The sequence below is a fragment of the Sinocyclocheilus anshuiensis genome, unplaced genomic scaffold, assembly GCF_001515605.1.
Source record: "Sinocyclocheilus anshuiensis isolate Anshui unplaced genomic scaffold, SAMN03320099.WGS_v1.1 scaffold145, whole genome shotgun sequence".
Lineage (NCBI taxonomy): Eukaryota > Metazoa > Chordata > Actinopteri > Cypriniformes > Cyprinidae > Sinocyclocheilus > Sinocyclocheilus anshuiensis.
Window position 1 is genome coordinate 1,389,640 of NW_015537973.1, and position 22,015 is coordinate 1,411,654.

The following is a 22,015-nucleotide window of genomic DNA, read 5'->3' on the forward strand; positions in this document are numbered from 1 at the left end:
CTGGTCATTGATATTTCTATCCAAATGTGACCATTGTTTTTATTTTCTGTTGTTTTAATCTGATGTTTGGATTGAATTGGTTTAGACCACTAGTGTAAAATGTGCTTTTATTTCTAGTTTTGTTCCATCCTTATTCTCCTTGAATTGAACGAAGACGTGCTAAAACTCCTGTATTTGATATAAGCTTAATATATCTACTGGATCTTAATGTACACTTGTTTATTCTGGGCCATATTTTCCAAAGTATCACAGACCTAATGGCTTGAAATGGCATCTGCTTTGAAAGCGTATCTTGATAGATTATAACTATTTTAGGCTCTCCAAAAATAAGGAATGTCATGTTTAAGTTTAAATGACATGCTATAGAAAAAGTACCGAGACAGATAGATGGATTCTGAGAAGTCTGTGTCTATAGCAGGGCGTCTTTTGACCCCTGGCTGTTTCTTCACAGACGCACATGGGGTGGCTTTAATTGTTGAAAGGAAAAACACCCTCCCGACTTGCCAGTATCCACATCCTCTCTTTCTTGCCCTTTCGATAAATTTTTCATAATCACTTAATGGTTTCCTTTTCCCACATGCTAAAAAAAGCAGGCCCATCAGGGCACACTGATGCTTATTCTGGCCTCTCTTGTCAGCAAGGCCTCAGCGGAATTCATGCCAGACCGACTCGCTAAGGAGATGAAGTTGGGCACTGTTTAGTACAGGCAGCTAATTTTTCTTCACCCAGAAGCTTCTGTCATTTTCAAGAGATGAACATTTAGACCACAGCCATCATCCTGAAACTTGTGTGGGATACTGTGTGTTGGGGTTGACCTGTGACTGATTGATTCACTGAAAGACAGAGATGTGGGAAAAAGGCGACGTCCTCCTTTTTCCTTCGTGAGCTACTCCAGCTCTGGGCGTAATTTAGAGGAAGTCTTAATCTTTTAGCGGAGGACTGGTTGAGAGGTGTTTACCTTCTTACACTTGTGTGTTTATTGTGGCGGTTTGGTGGTTTCAGGCAAGGAGGAATATGTAGGAGGGGGCGCTCTGGCTCGACTAGCTGGGCAGGAAGAGGGTGAGGTGCTATAGAAGTATTTGCATCCTGTAGGTCAGGTTGACCAGGCTTATTGTACTATAGTATGGACTGTTTCATATGACTGTACTTAGTAACACACAACTTTGAGTGACAGCAGGACAACCATGAATCCCAGTGCTGCCGGATCCATAAAAGCAGCCAAAAGGCCAAAAACAGTGACCCCTCAGAAACTCAAGTCGGAAATATCTATGATTTATAACCTCTGAGAGAAAAGAAAGAAATGGGGTCTGTTTTCCGGGCCAATCAGTCAGTCATTCCATGTTCTGCCTCTGTGTATTTGCTCTTGGGTCTGTCAGGGACATTGAGAAGTGTCATTCCATTTCTCAATCATTTGAAGAGCACACCCAACAAATACAGAACAATCCTTTAATGTTAGTATATGGTTCCCCTTTAAATATGTCTTTGGAACACCAACTTTTACCGTTTCGGGAATGTTATTTGTAGGTTTTACTGTTTATAGCCATAAACTAACATTGAATGGAAGTTTTGTGTGTGTGTGTGTGTGTGTGTGTGTGTGTGTGTGTGTGTGTGCGTGGGTGTGTAAAGAACATATAAAGAATGTTCAGTAAAGGTTAATTTTAAGGTTTCACTTTTAATACTCAAAAAGTAACACCCAAATGTTGCAGATATATTTTTCATGATATACAAACATTGCTATATGCTGTCTTAATTTAGAACATATACATAAATGATAAAATATAGCCTACATTTGTGACCCTGGACCACAAAACCAGTTGTATGATGCACAGGTATATTTCTAGCAATAGCCAACAATACATTGTATGAGTCAAAATTATCGATTTTTCTTTTATACCAAAAATCATTAGGCTTATTAAACAAAGATCATGTTCCATGAAGATATTTGGTAAATGTCCTACTGTTAATATATCACAACTTAATTTTTGATTAGTAATATGCATTGCTAAGGACATCATAACAAACTATACATCAATGGAAAACTTATTTATTCAGCTTTCAGATGTATAAATCTTAATAAAAAATAAAAAATAAAAAATTACCCTTATGAATGGTTTTGTGGTCCGGGGTCACATATATGTAAAATAAAAAAATGCAGGGTAAAATAAAACTTTCACTCAAATACCATCCACAACTTATCATTGTGGCCAGATGTGATTGGTTCTAGTTAAAACGCCTTAATTATGGATTTGTTTATTTAAAACATGCAGTTTTTTTGCTTCACACACCGCAATTTAATGGACTGGAATCGTGTGGATTACTTGTGGATTATTGTTGTTTTTATCAACTGTTATAATATACTGAACATAAACTTGACAACTAGAGTTTTGTAAGTGATGTAAAGCATAAATTCACAGGTTGGACATCTAGACAAATGAGGACAGGACTCAGTTGATTGCCAGACCCGTAGTAATACCACAAACAGATTCCACAATCAGCTCTGAAAATAAACTTTGCATTTTCCCTCAAGGTACATGCAAACAATGCAGGCCTGTTGGTGTCATGTGTGGATAATGTACCTGTAGGCAGTAATATCCCTAACCACTCGCAGCTTAATTTTGTACATCTGAATCCATATTAAAATCATGCACAGGTGAGTTAAGTTACATAGCACCCAGTTTGTAATAGGCCAGCACAGCAGAGTAATCTCAACTGCAATGCAAAACCTGGCAATGCAGCAGACACCCAAATGATGCCAGGTGCATGATACTGGAGCCATCCAGGTGTAAAATACAGGCAGAAATTATAGCTTTTATGGACTTGAGGATTTACTTGATGACCTCTAGCTGAGGTTCACAGGACCACACACGGGAAAAGATATTTCTTTAGCAGCGTAACATATTTCTGCTTATTGACATGTTCTGGCTACCACAAGTTTTTCTACGCATAATCAAATTTACGTTACTCCGCAGATCTCCATAAAATCATTGTTGTGCTGCATTTCGGTCGCCGCTTATTTTTGTTTACATTGTATAAACATGCTTGCTGGGACGTCTGAAACTCTAGTCCTTTAAATTAACAGAACAAGCCACTCATTTATTTACATGTCCGTACTTGTTTTCGTTTCTAGTTCATTGGAATATATAAGCACCAGACGAAAACCCAATGTTGGCTACATGTTGAAATGTAAACCTCACCCTCATTCACCACTACGAACAAGGTAAGCAAGCCAAAGCAGAGGGGGAAAATCAGGCTAGACATGGCTTCCCCCCATTCTCAAATACTCATATCCACTGACTGGGCGGCTGTTTCTAGTTATTTCACGGTGATTCACTGTGAGCGCACACATGTTATTTTTATCAGGTCTTTCTTGGGATTGTGCAGCGGATGCAGATGGCTATGGTGCAATCTGTTGCAATCCAGGTTACAGGGAAATCCTCATTTCAGCTGGAAACAGATAAATGGTGCACAGTTTTACAGCATAAACTCCATGGTTGCATGTCAGAGAATGCAGTGTTAGAGAAGGAAGAGGTATATATATATATATATGGTAGGTTAAAACACAAGGGAAGGAGGCCACCTGCTATATGAATATGCTTGAAGACAAAGGATGTGCTGGATTTAGCTCCACAGCTTGTTTTTGATCCTTCCCACCCGATGGCTGAAGATTATGGTTTCATTATGGAGCTACAGGGGGGTTCTATGGAATGAGTAACAGTGAAAAATCACACGCACACTTTTGGCAGACACAGACAAAAGGACTGGGATGGAAGCAGAGGTGATTTATTATATTTACAGTGTCAAGCTGAAACAGTGGGCGGATACCAAGTGGAGTTGGGCCAATCACATTGCTCCTATGTACATATCCACTGAGGTCAAAAGTCTTAAAGACCACTGATCTCCAACCTTGAGGTCATTCATACACCACTTTCTCCACTTTATACTGCTTTTAAGGAGGCAGGTTGGATGCGACGTAAGTGGAATCCATTAATCCAAGTGTACATTGTCACCGATGTAACTTGTATCGAACTGCATACATGTAGCACCGGTTTTTAAATAGTCCGTAGGTTATTGTGCTGTATTTCCCTGTTCAAAGTCTTCGATATTGTTGGGTGACTTGCGTAATGGTCTTAGATTGTCAACAAGCAATGCTTCCAGCACAAAAAAACATGTCTTTGCCAGCTTGCACTGTCAGTTTGATAGAATTTCATCTGGAATGATAGGTGCATACATTTGATAGTCAAAACTGAATACATTTGAATCATGTGCAGTATTATTTCAATTAGATAGTCCAGCTTATAAATAAGTTAACAATATATAATACAACTTTATACTTTATTTTACGGGACTTAACATGATACAAAAATATTGATCACAGTGTATTTTTCTTCGCAGAGATTCGAAATGAATGCTATGAACCAGGGTGTTTCAAAACATTTCATGGCAATAAATTATATAATCATTATCTGACAAAGACGAATAGACAATTCAATTAAAACAATGAAAAAACATGGCTCCAGCCTTTAGAAATCTCTCTCGGTTCTTGAAAGCTCACCCCATGTTTGATATGTGGGGTTAAATGTGGACATTTCTTGTCTCCCGTTACTCGACGCTAGTCCACATGACTAGCACATGTGAGTCAGATAAGCAGCAGCCAAACACAGCACTGCTCTAAATGCCAGCGTGTCCGTTAGCAGTCAGCGCCACCTGCGCTTAGTTGTGTTTAGTTCAGTCTCCCCCAGTATGTGGGTATACAGCGACACAGTTCTTCACTGAAATACTCATTATTGTTACATCCTCTTTTCTTGGGGTCCATGTTACATGGCGGCCTGACACAACTAAGAAAAAGAGAGGGGAAATAATAGGTATTACTATCTGATATCATCACTGTAGCATTTAAGTGCAGCATTTTGTAAAGAACAATTTAACTATTAAAATACTAAAAATCAACACCATTCACAGTATTACTTATATAAAGTTGATCAATGTGCAAAAATAATAAGAGAATATATTTGAAAAATAATAAAATGATGGAACTGATAGAAATATACTGTAATTTTCTGACACTTTGACAACAGAGGGTGTGAATTAATATAAACTGTATTGCGAGACAATATGGGAAAAATACAAATTTCTAAACACATTTCCACAAATTGTAATATTTGAAAATAAGGAATCTTTTATTTTTTATTTATTTATTTATTTATTTTTTAAAATATATATTAGTTAACATGAACTAACAATGAACAATACTTCTACAGCATTTAATAACCTTAATGTTAATTTCAACATTTAATAATACATTTTTAAAATCAAATTTTGCATCTGTAACATTACTTAATACACTAAACTAACATGAACAATGAACAGCTGTATATTTATTGTTTTACATAAACAGAGATGAATAAATGCTGTAAAAAAATACATTGCTTATTGTTAGTTCATGTTAGCAAATACATTAAATAATGCTAATAAATTAGACCTTATTGTAAAGCGTTACCTCACAAACTTTAGGCTCTACCATAGGCACTCGTCTCCTGCTGTCCTATGCTGCTACATAAAGCATAAATCACCTTAAAATGAGGTAATGGTACAGGGCCTTGGGGTTGAGAAACTGAAACTAATAGAAATTGAGTTTTTTTTTGTCAGAGAGGGAAAGAGCATGAAAAGCCATGTCATATGAAACATTTAGCTAAGGTTTAAACCAATACTGTTTAGGAAACCAAGCATTTATTTTCCCTCCCTGCTTTCTGTATATTCCATATATAACAGTGCGTCCATGTTTGGAGATATAATCAAATAAGAATGGGAAATGATTTGAGTAAATTACATTTAAATTAAATAAAAATATCAAAATGATAACTAAAATTAAAAGGAATTGTAATGGCTGCCCTGTCAACATCATTTATATAGTAAAGTGAGGCAGAACCAGCAACACAGCAACATGGACTCAACCAGTGGGGTCAGTTTGGGATATTTTGTCCCTCCATTGGCAGACTGGCATGACACTCTCTCAGTATCTGAAAGCACAATCATTTTACATCTGACAAATAACAGCAAACTCTTTTCTCACCTGCACGTGGCCGGGTGGAACCGCCTTCCTTTTAAGAAGCACTTGTTAGGGGACTCTGTGCATTCACACACACATTTGGTGCGGTTGAGAGGCTGACTACTGGGACACACCTTGGCGCAGGTGCACTGGCAGGTGTCTTTGTTGAAGCTCTGTTGAGGCCTGCAGGAAGAGGGCTTTGCTTTACACACACACTGACAGGTATTCTTGTCCAGGTAGCGGTGCGGTCCACAGCCTGCTGTTAGCAGCTCTTTTCGGCAAACACACTGACAAGTCTCCTCGTCCAGCTCTTTGTCGGGGCCGCAGAAGTCTTGATCAATGTCTGCAGATGGAGAGAAGAAGAGAAATAAAGAAGTCCTTATTTTATGTTGACTTATTTTTACATTTGTGAGGAAATCTTTTGTCAATGCTATGGAATGCCTGGCTGATTCCCAGAGCGTTACACAAGTAAAGAACAATGTCCAGCATGCACATTTGTCAGACATGATAAACCGTTTAGCAATACAAGCTTTCTACCCAGCATTCCTTATGCTACCCCCAAAGGCCTAAACAGATGTTTTTATTTACAACTTGATGAAAACATTACATTCGGTGGCTAATTCAACTCTACTACAGTATATTTCTTCCTTTGTTTTGGAGTGTACAAAATGGCCTAAGAACTTGGCTGAAGAGAGAAAGTGAATTCCTGTCACAAGTGTTTGTGTTTTCTAATGATTAAGCTAATCGTGGCCATATTATGAAGAATTGAAGTTATGTAGAAGGAGTTTATAAACAGCCATATAAACTTTTTGTTAGCATGTTGTTGCTATACATATATGCAGAGAACCTTGAAAAATAGACAAAATGTTATATTATTTTTAACCAGAATGATTTTAACTTTAAGTTGTTGTCACATTCATGGCGTGTCAATGGTATTTTTGTAGTGTGGTTTGCTGTTGTCTTTTCCAGACATTTCTCTTGGGAAACTGCTCAGTTACGGTAAATAAAAAACTATATTTGGTTTTCACTGGAAAGGTACCATACTGGTCTGGTTTTGTCAGAAAAACCACATTTAAAAAAAAAACTTCTTTCACAACACAGAGGCTGTTTTTTAAAAATATCACTGCGGATTCAGCGCACATATATGATTTCACACAATGTATTCCCTATGAGAGATATGGGGTTTACCTCACTTACCATACTTGAGATTCAAGTCAGCATTTATATTGGTTAGAAAAACACTGAGAGCACATTTCTGCAGGTGTTGGATTTAGATAGTTGTTCTGAAGCACTTTTATTCAGATGGATAAATGGTTTTTATTAGAATATTAGGAGATTGGCTAAATGAGGTTGGATATATAATTTGCTTCACTGGACTCGAGCAGATCAGATGCATTCTGTGCAAGATCATTGGGGGACAATGATATGACACTCACTTTGTCTGGACCTATTAAATGTTTTCAAAAATATATTAAAAACTGCATTTCATACTTGCAATGATTATGCTTTTTTTCTGATGAATAATATATTTGTATTTTTTTTTTATTATTAAAATTAATTTAGATTTTGTTGGGGGCATAAAGTTAAACATATCTGAATGATACAACTGTTTTTATATCATAATGAAAAAACAAAGAACTGAACTGTTATAAGATGTCATGTGGCACAACATGCAATAATAATAATAATAATTTTGGTAAATAATTATATTGTTACCTTCAAAAATATACTTACGTTGTTTTTTTTTTTTAATACAAAGAGTAAGCAATGTACCATTAGCCTACTTTTAAACTTTTAAAATCAATAAATGTAAACATCTTCAGAAAATGGTATAAACTTTTTTTTTTTTTTTATATTTTTCTTTATCTTGGACACCCTTATTTATCATTGACACTTGAACAATCAAGCCACATATCTGAAAAAAAAAAAAAAAATCCATTCACACCATACAAATACAGTCACAGAAGAAAAAACTCCATGCTGCAAAATGCTGCTAAACAAGCACCAAACGAAATCCAACCAAAGTTGCACGCTCTGACAGCAATCAGTGTTTTTGCAATGGTGCTCTGTCATGGTCAAGCCACATAACTGCTCTCAAAGCATTTCAGCTATGTTTATATGCCTCAAAGGACATACAGAACAGACTTGGGGAGGAGGTGTAGAGAGTGAAAGTACTAGTGGTGAAAAAATGACCCTTTATATCAGTATAGCATCAGTTCATCTTACGCAACCTCCCACTGAAGCTGAGGAAGCTTGTGCTACATTTGAGCATTTATATGTTTGAGAGGGAACATGAAATTACACAACTGGAAAGAAGTGAGTCCATAATGCTTAGGTATTAGTAGTCAAAGTAAGCTGACCCACAAGATAATGTGCTATTACAGTATGCAGTATAAAGCTTTTCTGTCACAGACTGCGGCAAGTAAAAGGTGACGTGGGACATTTCCATGAAGCAACCGACACATTCCTCCTAGTGTTTCTGCTTTAGCAAAGATTCATTTTACCTGTTTCACTCCCCAACCGCTACAGTGGAGCTGAACGCAAATCTATTATTCCATTTCAGTATGACAGTCAACAAAATTGGCCAGCATGCTAAAGCAACATAACCATCCACACCAAATCAACCTGTCTTTTCAAATTTAATATAGTGCCCCAATATGAGTGCAGCTGTTTTATCTGCACTCACACATGCACTATGTATTTATGCCTATTTTAGCCTTAGGGTCTTCTGACTGCACAGCTTATGCATTCTTATGCTGTGTGCATAAACCAACAGACTGCTGTATCCACATCAGGTTTGACCTGTCATATTTACTAAGCGTAAGGAAGACAAGTATGTCACTACCATCACACTGAACCTGATTTACATCATGCTCCACTTGAACAAGAACTCAGGTCTGAGATCAGATAGAAGGGTGAGAATGAGCAATTATCCCATTTTAACTGAGCACACTTTGCTGGGGATGTTTTTGTTTGGCTTGAACGACTGCCACAAAGCTGAAAGCAGCTATTATGGCAGCTTTCCTCTCTGCAGAAACTCAACCGTGTTTTTGTAGGCTTTGTTTTGTTGACATGTAGTCAGGGGTGTTGATTGCAGAGTTTCGCTCTGTGATTGCACTCTGCCTTCATGACAAACTATTTCCTTAATTCCAGAGTGGACACCAAGGTTGCACTTTCACCACCCATTCTAAGAACAGCATATTTATTTATTTCATAATACATATTTAATAAATAAATGAATGAATAAATAAGTTCACTCATTTTAGTCACTGCACTTTTTGGCATATTAATACTAAATATTTGTTTGTTTGTATTTATATCAATAAATAATATGCATTAAATAAATAAATAATACAATTTCTGCTTTTATTACTGCATTTAAACAGCATATTTGTTTATTTATTAATTTGCATTTAGCTGTAGTTATTGCATGTAGAACAGCATTAATACCAATTATTTATCTATTATAATATAAATAATAAATATGGTATAAATAAATAAATAAATAAATACATTTCTGCTTTAGTTACTGCATTTAGAACAGCATACAATACCAATTATAGCTATTTAATAAATAATTAAATAAATAAATATGCTGTTCTAAATGCAACTGAAGCAATTTTATTTATTCAGTCATTCATTCTTATTTATGCTTTAGTTACTGCATAAAAGTCAAATGTAATAAAGAGCAATAAAATGAACTGCTTTAGATTAGATATACAGAATTTCTTTGTAAAGAATGCCACAGTTAACACTGAAGAGGTCTGTTATAATTTAGGTTTCTTCTAAGGTGGCCGACGGATTTGCCCAATAGAAATAGGTTTTGCTCAGCAAGAACAAAAATTTGAAGGAACACTGATTACATGCAAAGCACACTTATCCATAACATATTAAACTGCTTCAAATAATTTCAGCGTGACTCATGATATCTGAGAAAACAGACTTAAATCAGCATGCCAAAACCATTAATATAATAATTCTACAAACTTTGTTTTCTTGTATATGGATATATTTCTGTAGTGGCGAATGTCTGCCAAGTTATGCTCCAATATTGCTGAATGAATTAAATTAATATTCATCAAAAACTGAAGTTAGTAAAGAAAATAAGTTATCTCATTGGTGGTATAAGTTTGTTTCTCTTTCATACAGTCATGCTCAAACACACATGCAAAACACAGCATTGTAAGGCTGTAAACGTGCATTAGCACTTACCAGAATGTGGTTTTGAAAAAAGGGTGTCGGGCAGTGGCACACATCTGCATAAGCGATTGCTCCAGCTGTGATTCTCTGGGCATGTTTTATTTGCCACATGACATCTGTGGAGGAAATAAGTGATTAGCAAGGGGACAGACGGTAGCGTGGGTTTAAAAAAACCCTAAATAAAAGGCAAAATAATTAAAGTCTCAATTCAACAAGCGCTGACTCACATAAGAAATGTTAGCTGTTGACTAAACTGTTATAACTCAGAAACTGATTTCTATTCATAAGAGGATGGTAAAATTTCATAGACACATCTCTTTTGATCACAGGCTGTGTGTGTCTTAACCTCACTGCAAATTAGCCTGTTTGCATTCTTTGATTCAATAATAAAAAAAAACAAACTTTCAAAGAGGACATGGAAGATGACCTCACTGATTACAAATATATTTCAATCTGATCACTGACTTCATTTCTTAAGTAAACACACCTCAAAGGAACTGTCCTGAAAAAGCACAACATTTTATACTGTGTTCTTAGTTTGGCATGACTCTGGCAGTCTGTCAACAGGATGGAAGAGTCAGAGTTGTTTCAGACAGAAGGAAGGAGGGAGTGATGCTATCAGAGTCCCTTGCTGCTCTGCTAACCAGTAGCACATGGTGTAGTTGGCATGGAGGTCTTACTGAATGAAGTAGAAGCACATTACAATCCTTTAAATCATGAACAGTATGGATCAGATTCTTACGAATAGCTTATTCAGATGCCACAAATACTGCAATATATTTTAAGAACTCAAAATGTTCTTAAGTAACAAACAAAAATGTATTTTTGTTTCAAGTGTTCATATGGATTTTGCCATTTTGCCAGCTAACACATATAACGGGAAACAAGTGAAGCAATATTATTTCAAACAGGACGTTTTTCATGAAAATCGTACATGCAAAGTAATCAAAAATGAGACACGGTGGAAGGAAGTGATTTATCACGTTTTGCATGCAGTGAAACAGATTTTTACCATATAAAGTTATGGATGTGCCAGGCATGTAGGAGTGGAATTTGCCAGAAATGGCATGTTTCAATACTTTCCGATACACAGGTCCCAATATAGCTATTGTAATTCTTTCAATATTGTGCAATGTACTAAGTGTTGTGATTCATTTCTGCAATTCAGTGCGATTTCTTAAACTTTTAACCTCAAAAGGCATATTACACATGCCTTTTCTTCCCAGAAACAGTGAAAAGAATTTAATAAAAAAAAATTATAATAATAATTTCAAAGGAGAAATGCATTGTGTTATAAATAAATAAATAAAACCTTGAAATAAAAATAACAATACTAAAATATAAATGTATAAATAAGTACATCAATTCAAAATTAAGCTCAACAACCAACTGACACATCTATTTTTTTTTCCATTTAATTTATTTTCCAACTCCAACACTGCCTACTATGAGGATCCAAACTGAAGTCACAGATGAGCTCAAACTCATCGTCTTGTCTGCTCCATTATCCATCTATCTTCTCATGGCCTCAGATTTTAAGTCCAGGCTGCAGCTACTGGGCAGTGAAATCACAGGCTTCACCCAAGATAAACTTTACTCTGGCTTCTCTTTTGTGAAGTGATATGATTCTGCAAAATTGGAAAGTGTGTGTTACGCTAAGAGTGGATCGACACTGGTGTGAAGCATTGCTTTGCTTTTCCATTAAGTGTGGACTGCAAATCGTCTGGGATTCGATATTGCCTGCAGGCAAGGAAAATGATACGGAGCAACCCATTGAGGAGAGTCCTGTTCTATTAAACTGTGTTAGGAGGTCATTTCTAAAGCCTCTTTGAATTCCAAGCCATCTTTTCCATTTGCATTGAGTGTAATCAGTGTATAGGCATATTGTTTTAAACATCTGCAATGCATTTACATATATCCACAGCTGTAAGGCATCTATAAACTTCAACAATGTGCGGCCTAAGGAGATTTAGTTTTAATTATGACTTAATCCGTAGATTATTTGACTATCGATGTTGGAAGTCAAGCTATAAAACATAGATTCTAGCATGCAGTATTTTTTAAAATTATTATTAGTACATCAATAAATCTAAGAAACTGATGTAAGAGTAAGACTATGTAGTTAAACTGCCACAATCCATACAGTCCAGTTAAACTGAAAGGCCAAGTGCAATGCTTTTCCTGACCCCTAGAAAGACTCCATTCACTAAAAATGTCATGTAGTGGCTTACTATGAAGAGAAGCTGGCGAGAATTCTGGGAAAACTACAAACAAAGAATGATGTGTTTAAAATGGCTTTCTCTCATATTTAAACAAATAGCCTGTGCATATTTTCAGCATGGGGACAGAACTGATAACTAACATGTTAAAAATGTTTAGCCTAAGCATTGAAAAAAAAAAAATGGCTCAGACATCTTTGACATGTCAGTTGTTATTACTAATGTCAATTAAATTATTAATTTCACTGAGTTGGATACAATTCAAACACAAATACACAAAAGCTGAGGTTGTATTCAGTAGAATATGTGATAAATATAACAGTACTGCTGATAGAGTACATATAATGGTAGGGAGAAGAGATTTTTAGATTATTTTAAATTATAGTTTTAAAAATGTATAATTTATTTCAATATTATATAATCACAATATCCAAAATTGCTCAACAAAACAAAAATATTTAATTAACTAAATAAAAATAAAAAAAATCTCGAAGTAAACAACACTAAATACTAATGAACCTGGATATATTTTAGGAACAGTTAAACAATTTGAATTATGTATGCTAATATGATTTGACCACAATTTGTGCATTTAAGTTTATTATTACCAATGTTTCATTTAATAATTATTTCTGCTATCCTTACACAATGACTACTTTACTATGAAAAAATGACTACACAATGACCAAAAAAGCTTTGGTACAATCAAATGCTCTTAAAAGCATATTTCTATTAATTTTGTTTAAACACTTGTAGACATCCACGTATATTGCAACCTGAATCATTCATGGTAGCATATTATACACTGTATTGCATAATGTAAGTTCAGTATTGATTACAAAGTATTACTGTTTACTTATAAGGCCTTACATGGTTTAGCTCCTGTGTATTTATCATGTTACAATCCATCATGATCTTTAAGGTCACAAAACTCTCAACTTTTGGTCGTACCAAGGATATCAATGTCCTCAAGGAAGGAGGTAAAGCAATGAAAATTACATCTGATAATATGCACCCATTGTATATGTTAAGCTTGAACTTTGGCCTTCAGGTCGAAGATTTAGGATGTTTAATGTTTATTAAATATGGGGGGGGGGATCCTTTTTACCATGAGCAGTGAAATGCTTAAATGAAAGATAGTTTTTTAACACTTACATCTTGTGTTTTTGTTGATATGTTTTTTGTCTTTCTATTTTTTGTGAAACGCATGTTGAAACTCACTGAAACAGAATTTCCCCAAGGGGATAAATAACGTACTACTACTACTACTACTAGAGCGTATTCACATTTGGCTGCTAAAATCTGGAATAGCCTTCCTGATAATGTTTGTGGCTCAGACACACTCTCCTGGTTTAAATCTAGATTAAAGACACATTTCTTTAGCCAAGCATTCACATAATGCATCTCATAACCTTGTACTATAGTTCTATCAGATCAAATGAACATGATTATCTTTTATTTGAAATATTATGAACAGCAGCTACATTATTTATTCTCCATTTGCTTTTCTGTTTCTACATCAGGATGTAAATAAAGTTCATGCCAGCTCTAGTTTGGATCCAGCCTATCATGAAGATTTAGATGACCCCAACACCTGTGATGAGATGAGGCCAACCCCTTGTGAGGACTTCAGATGACGTCAACTCTGAACCAACAAAAAAAACTTCCAACTCTTTCAAATATTCTAATCATTATGATCACATCATTTAACCATTGCTTTAATGTTTCACTGTTTCTGCTTAAATAAATACTTTATGTAACGTTAACTAACTGCATGATTTGTATAGCCTTCATTTCTTCCATATGGACATTACATTGACACAGTATACTGTGAAATACTAATATATAAAACAGGTGAGGACGGTACATGTTACGCCTAGAACCAAATTTAGATTTTACTGTGGGTTAACTTTGAACACAGCCAATTACAAAGTCACATTTAGACCTACAGACCCCTCTCTCACCAAGTCTATCCTAAAGGAAATACCACTCATGAACAAGTCCTTGGACAGCAAATTATTTTTCTGAAAGAAAAAAAAAAAGATGTGGAAGTGAATGATCAGGTTGGGGCCATTCAGACCCATGCTATTTATTATTTTGTCACCTCCCTTACTCCCTCCCTTTGTCTTTACCACCCTCCACTCTCTCGTCCTCTCTGTTTTTGTGAGTTTAAGTGGCTCGGGCATAATGTCAGGTCCCCGGGCAGATTTGGCTTCAGAGTTATCCAGCGAAAAACCAGGCTCAGATGTGAGTTTCCCCTCTAGATCAGAGAGACATGAGACTTCACGGTCTGCCCTCAACCTTTGCACTGAAAGATATGTATGACTGTGTGCAAGTGTGTGTGTGTGTGTGTGTGTGTGTGTGTTCAGTCTTACACCCTGCTGAGAACTGACTCGGATGTAACAGCTCCAGTTACAGGTCCACTATCATTAACCTCCCTTGGCTAAAAGCTGAGAGGTCAGGACCAGTTAGCATGACCCAAGACTGGATCAGGTCCAGCGAAAGACCATTCTCATGCATAGATCAACCCTCCTGTCTGGCGGTCCATGAAATCACTGCTTTTCCACCTAGACGGCATGGGTGATATATTACCCATGTAGAACTGTTTATCATTAAGGGTTTGTTCACACTGCACACAAATCTGAATTGGTTTTCACATCTGATCTTTAGGACAGACTGTCCACAATGTCATTTGGCAAATGATAAAATCTGATCTGTTTCTCTGTAGTCAATATGCAGTGTATGACAGAAAATAGCCATTATTGGGGATGCACCGATATACAATTTCTGGCTGATACTGAAGCCAATAATTATTTTAATGTTATGGCCGAAAGAGAACATATTCTACAATATTTTCTTAAAATCATAATATTATTATTTTAACAAAACACTAAAATAATAATATTAATCATCTCATCATATATATATATATATATATATATACATACAAACTAATATAATAAATAAATACTTTTTTTTTTTTTTAATTATAAGTACTAATATATTATGCATGAGTAGCCAGAATGGAAAGAAAACAGAGGACGAAAAACTGAAAATTAGCCTCTTGTAAGCATCTTATGATCAATATTATGTTTAAAAATGGCTGATTTTTCCATTATTCATGTTGTGAATGTTTCATAACACTCTATATGAAGATAATGAGATACTGTGCAATTTGTATGTCACAGATGCTTCAGAAGATGCATTCCAAAAAATGTGGTTTAAACCTGATTTCTAAAAATCAAAGCTTCTTTTAAATTCAGACTGCAAACAGCCAAATTGAGTCAAATACTCTAGAATATCAGAATATTGCTGTCTGTCTGAAGGCATATGATGAAAACTTGAGCAACAACTGAATAAGCTTGTTTATGGCAACAAAAGCAACAGTAGGTGTAACTGACGCAAGTGTTGAGATTGCACCCCTACTGAACACAGTGTGTGTTATGTATTTGATGACAGAACAAGTTTTTTGACACAATGCACTGTAAACACCATTACATGTCAGTCCACTCTGCATTCTAAACTTCAAACATACCATGCAAGCTAATCAAACAGATGGCGGCATAATTAGTGTTGCGGGTGTTTACTTAGAAAAAGGGAAACAGGTTGTTGAATATCAGAACCGTGAAATAAAGCAAATTGCCGACTAGGCCCGAAATGGTTCAGTGGTAAACTACACATACACAAGGTTCTCAATGTGTTTTCAATTACCATATGCTCAGTGGCATAAGACAACACATTCCTGAGAACAGAGGGGGGAGTTAAAAAGAACTTATGATATGGTCCACGTGAGGCGGAAGACGACCTTCTGGATGACTAACATGTGCACTTGCACCTTGCGTAACGCAAAACAGAAGACTCCATTTAGTCTAGCAAGGTGTCAGAAAGATAATATATAAGCTAGGAAAACTTGGAGAACATGCTTCTAATACGACTACACTGCCATACACGTCCATAGGCCACATACTGTAGAGACAAATCCGCATTCCCACCTCTACAGTAATTCAACAAACCCATATGTTGTTTGTTAGACAGAGCTGATTCGTTCTTTGCTGGGGGCTGTCTGAAGAGGTCTGCAGCTCAACTGATTTACATTTAAAAGTCTAAAGAGCATATAAATATCATTTTCCATATGTTAATGTAAACTATGCTACAAGGGATAGTCGGCCTGCACTTTGAATCACATTAAAATGCCAAAATGAAGGTCGGCTGTTCAAAGAAAGACATATTTCACATCAACCTCTTCACTCTGTATTTCTCAATGCTGAAAACACTACTTATCATACCTACAATAATGGACTGCTAAATGTTCCAGGAATAAAAAAAAAAATGTGCAAGAGATTGAAATCAGTTGCTGTAACCAGGAGATCTTCAGATCAACAGAATAAAGCAGTATTGGCGGTATGAAGGTAATTTAATATCAAGATAAGAGTATGCATTATCGCAATATTGTTATTTTTACAGGAAAATCATTCTAATGATGTTTTAAATAAGGAATAATTGATGACAGGCCAAAGAATTTTTAGAAAAATAATGCACACCTGAGGTAGTAATGTAGGCATGACACGAAACAAAGCAATGTGGTTCTTTTGCTGTTGTAGGTTACAAGGACCTTTGAAATAACTGAAATAATCTGACAAAGTGATAAAGTAAACCTGCCTGGAACCACTTTACCTGTGTGTTTCCTAAAAAAATAACTGCATGCCTTAGAACATTAATCAACCAATCATATTCAAGCATTCAACATCCCCCATAGTATAAGCATTACATAAGAATGGTGTAATTACTATACTCAAGTGAATTAAATATTGTTAAAATATTCTATTTATATTTAATATTCTCATTATATACTGTACATTTTTGATGCACTAGGTCACAAACCACAAAAACAGATTATTTACAACAAATTAAGCCAGTTCCCCTTCAGGAACTCGAGCTGCGTCGAGATCGCTTTGGGAACGCCCCTGCGTGACCGCGTTCTGAAGCAAGTGTCAAATCAGACCAATGGAGTAGCGAGACGTCACGGGCGGGGTGACGTAAGCACCAGAAAGTATAAAAGCGCATCCGGCAGAGCGCAAACCAGCTTCTGCTCTTCAGTAGCGCTCTGTGTATGTGTCTGTGTATTTACTGTTGTCTGTCCGCACAAGCATATATAAAAAAACAATCATAAAAAAGTCTATGGCGAGCGAACGGCATTACAAACGCTGTGTTCCTCCCTGCCCACGATATCTGGCGGCGGGGGATACACACGGCCTTGTACAAGCTGGCGTGCCAGATCCTTTTGTGGGCTCAGGGGAAGCTCCTCTCTCTAAGAGCAGTTTACATCCCTGGGGCCATGGTGCAGACGTGGCCGAGGCTTCGTCTGTACGCTTTTCCCCCAATCGCTCTGCTCCCGGGAGTTCTGGAGAGGGTACGCCGGGATGGGGTCCGTCTGTTGCTAGTAGCCCCGTTTTGGCCGGCCCGAGTATGGTTCTCGGACTTGGTGGCCCTCCTCGACGGCTCACCGCTGGTGATTCCGATCAGGAGGGACCTCCTCTGTCAGGCGGGGGGTGCCATTCTTCACCCCCGCCCGGAGTTATGGAAGCTGTGGGCATGGCCCCTGAGGGGGCACAGCTCCTAGCATCTGGTCACGCAGCGTCTCGTTCCCTCGGGGAACCATGGTTACATACATAACTTAGAGACGTTTTTGCATCACACCATGCAACAATTGAACTAAAACAAACTGAAAACATACTGAAAACAAACCGAATACATAATGAATGACTGGACGAGCCACATTAAAAGCCATAACACAGCTGAAATATGCACATCAGTTAAACATCTATATTAATGCACCAACCTGCAGCACTGCTTCCCAACTGTAAACAGCCTACAGGTAAGTCAGGTTACACTGCATCAAAACACTGCATTTTTATAGAAAATATTTATATATTTTATATTTATTCCTATATGGCTGCATATTGTTGTGTATATTGTCTTTCTTCTCCACTGGAAGCTCCTGTCACTAAGACAAATCCATTGTGTGTGTAAACATACTTGGCAATAAAGCTCTTTCTGATTCTGAATCGAGTAGTTTACATTGCAAGAGCCCTGCTACAACACTATATACATTGTAGGCTATAAAAATTGAACTTGCATACTATAAACATTTCATAAACAGAATAATAGAGTAAGGGGATGGTGTTTCACAGCTCCCTCCAAAATGACTATGTATAAACAACTATGTCACTCATTCATTCTTGGTGTTAAGTTCTTTCTGGAGAAGTTGTTATATAAGAACTTAGTAATTTACGAGAAAGAGTGGAAAAACAATAGTAAAATCCTGATGAACTGATGAAAAACACACACGCATATTGGCACATAAAGAGCAGCTGAAGGTCAAAAGTCATTAGGTAACAGTCTGAGTTGTTTATGATAGCCCCAGTGATGTCTGAATGTTTCTCCTCCTGAAGAGCCTCTATTTTCCTAACATAGTGAATCATCACCTCCAAAACAATACAGAGTGAGAGAAAGTGAAACGCAACCACGAGCCAGCTGCTGATAATCACTACCAGCCCTCTGCCATTTCATTGCACAAGCGTTGATAACACCAATAGGGTTTATATGCTACATTACACTCTAGAGTCTAGACCACACATCTGAGGTGAGACACGTACGTTTTCTCCGTCACGGCAAACAGCGAGAAAAGCGAGACTTTGTTAACACCTTGCGGTCCAAAGCTGGATGCTTGAAGCGGACCACCCTGCGTTAAACCCCTGGCAGAACAGACTGCCCTCGTCTTTATCAGATGGCACAGGTTTGGGCAGGATTTTTCCAAATATAAGATTAGAATCGAGCTGAAAGCATTCAAAGCTGACCTGGAGTGATCTTGAATTAATCTGGCCTTGGAGTCAGATTAAACGAAAACCTTCTCTTATTCAAGAACAAATTCAGAAAGCACAATGTGCAACATGGACAAGATCGCAAGACAGCAAGTTCCCAGCCCGGGTGTTGACCTTTACAGCTGTAAAGACAGCTGTAAACAATTAAAGAGACAAGCACAGTAAATGACGTCAGCAAAAGGTAAAGCTGCACGTCCGCACTGAACTCTCCATCTCTAAAAAGTGGCATCCTCACATGCGCAGACGTTATGCTGTCCCCGCTTGCGTGAAAGCACGAGAGGAATGAGGAGATGAAGCCTCAGTGTGTCCAGGAAACCAAAACAACATATAACACACTTCCACAGTGCAGGTCGCCCTAGGAACACATCTGCTTTTTCTTAAGCAAGGCCTGGCTGTGCAGGACCTAGTGGGGGGATGATGCCTCTTTCCTTTTCACTCCTCCTACCGCAAATCACTTTGACAGGGGATGGCTTAAGAAAAAACAGCGCTGAAACACATAACAATAAACAGTTATTTTCTCCAGTTCTTCACTGAGAGACTCAGGGTTGCTTTTTAACATTTAACATGTTTTGATTTGACATGCAAACATGCATGATGAATAATTAAAGGGTCAGTTCACCCAAAAATGAAAATTCTGTCATCAATTAGTCTCCCTCACGCTGTTCCAAACGCTTGATACTTTAATTTATCTCATACACAGAGCACATCTCAGAGGGTAATAGAAGATTAAACATGCTTGCTTGATGCCGAGAACCAATTGGGTTCTTTCTCGTGTGTCATGAAAGAACATTTGAGTTCCTACAAGAACCAAGAACTGAGGTTTATTCTCGTAATTCAAGCAAGTACCATATTTGATGTGCTCCATAGATGTGCCCTGATCAATGTTTATGTGTGAATAAAAGTGGTAAATGAATCATGTAAATGTGATCATGACTCTTCAGAATATTTCAGAAGCTTTAACACTGGATTCATATGGATTACTTTTGTCTTTATAAACTTTTTAAAGCATCACAGTTTTGATGGATTAGACTTTCAATGGAGGCAAACAAATTTCTCAGGCTTCAGTAAAAATCTCTGTATATGTGCCTTATGGGTTCGGATTCACATGTGAGTGAGTAAATGTCTCTTTTTGGGTGAATAACTCTTTAACAATTTGATTTATGGAAGCGTTTTGAAGTTTATGGAATGATTTGAAATTATTTGAAATGAAGTTGAAATTATGGAGACATTTGTAAACACAATCAATGAAGTTAGTGTAGCTAAACTTGTATTTGCTAGCAATGCCTTGAATGCACTGTACAGCACCAAATGCACAATGCAAAAGGCATCAAGCAAAAGCTGTCAACTAGTTCACATTTTTTTAATGACATAACACCTCCTGTTCCATCTGACAGGGAGCTAAACAAAGTCATCAAATGTTGAACGGCAGCAGCACATGGCATGTGTAAAGGCCAATTTCCAAAGTGTGTCACCCTCTTTGCCTTTCCCAACATGGCCAACATCTCTGTGATGCTTCTCCTCCTGTTTGCAAACAGATCTCTGAGCAATGGAGCAACAAACTGGCTTTTATTGCCACACATGTGGGATTGATAGGTTTCCTCTACACAGAAAGAGCAGCCGCTGTTTTCGCACACAAAGCGTGCATTATTAACAAGTCTTTTTCACTCCTTTTCTTTCCTTTCCTCATTGCGTGTGCCAATGAGTCACAGTTTAGCACGTTGACTTCTGTCACGAACAGGCGAATGGGCTAATCCTTCGTTCTTTGAGAGGATGGTAAACATTTACACAAAGTATGTGAGGGAACAACGCAGGGCTGAAAACAGGGGCTGTGCTTCATTCTAAAAAGTACTGAGAGATAGAAAACAGACTCAGGGTTCCAATTCTATTCAAGACAGTATTTTGCGACTCATTTTGTTTTTTACAATCAACACCTTTGCAAAAAAGATTTCATGCAAAAAACACTATGGAGGTTGAGCTACATCGTGGTTATTGGCATGCAAAAACATGACTCCAAAGCACAGCCATCCCAATAACCGCAATATAGCACAATCTCTATTGATTTATTGCTTTTATACAACAGTGTTAAGTCATGTTAAGTATAAAACAAAACACATTTTCATATTTCATGGTCTAAAACAGGGATTCCCAAATGTCTAGGGAGCTCTCTTAACCTACTTTTTTGGAACAAATTAAGATTCAATCTGAATAAACGGTACATTAGATAATGATTAAACATTACATAATATAGAAATGCTAAACATGCTAAGTTGCATTATGGAAAACATTCGAGCTAATACAGCAATAAATTTGAAGATTTTTACTGTTGATTCATCTTCTTTCTCAGTTCACAGTTCTCGCCATGTGTCTACGCTCTGCTCTATGCTAATTAAAATGACTCCTCCATCTCTCACTGTGGCAGCAAGGGGAGTGGCAGAGGTATCAGAAATAAAGAAAATGGGTTTGGAACTAGAGAAATTTTTTTTCAGGTTGTCTCTATTTCTCTGGTGTCTAAAATGCAAGGCCATCTGTGTTTCTCTATGTATCAAATTAAGCATTTCAATACACTGAAGAAGATACAGTGTGCTCCACAGTGGGAAACAGTGATTTGACTTGAGCAATAAACACTCTCTTGCAGAACTACTGTAAGCGTGTAAATACAGTATGAGTCG

The 22,015-nt window shown here is 37.0% G+C and overlaps 1 protein-coding gene across 1 annotated transcript in view; it reads right to left on the bottom strand.

Annotated features, from left to right (window-relative positions):
• Nucleotides 1-3,765: 3,765 nt before the first annotated feature.
• vegfc (vascular endothelial growth factor c) overlaps nucleotides 3,766-22,015 on the bottom strand; it is a 36,834-nt gene continuing 18,584 nt past the window's right edge. The window contains exons 5-7 of the mRNA XM_016463777.1: nucleotides 10,259-10,362; nucleotides 6,071-6,389; nucleotides 3,766-4,835 (exon numbers count right to left, since the gene is read on the bottom strand). Of these exons, the coding sequence (XP_016319263.1) occupies nucleotides 4,721-4,835; nucleotides 6,071-6,389; nucleotides 10,259-10,362 (538 nt within the window). The 3' untranslated portion in view covers nucleotides 3,766-4,720. The remainder of the gene's footprint in view (nucleotides 4,836-6,070; nucleotides 6,390-10,258; nucleotides 10,363-22,015) is intronic.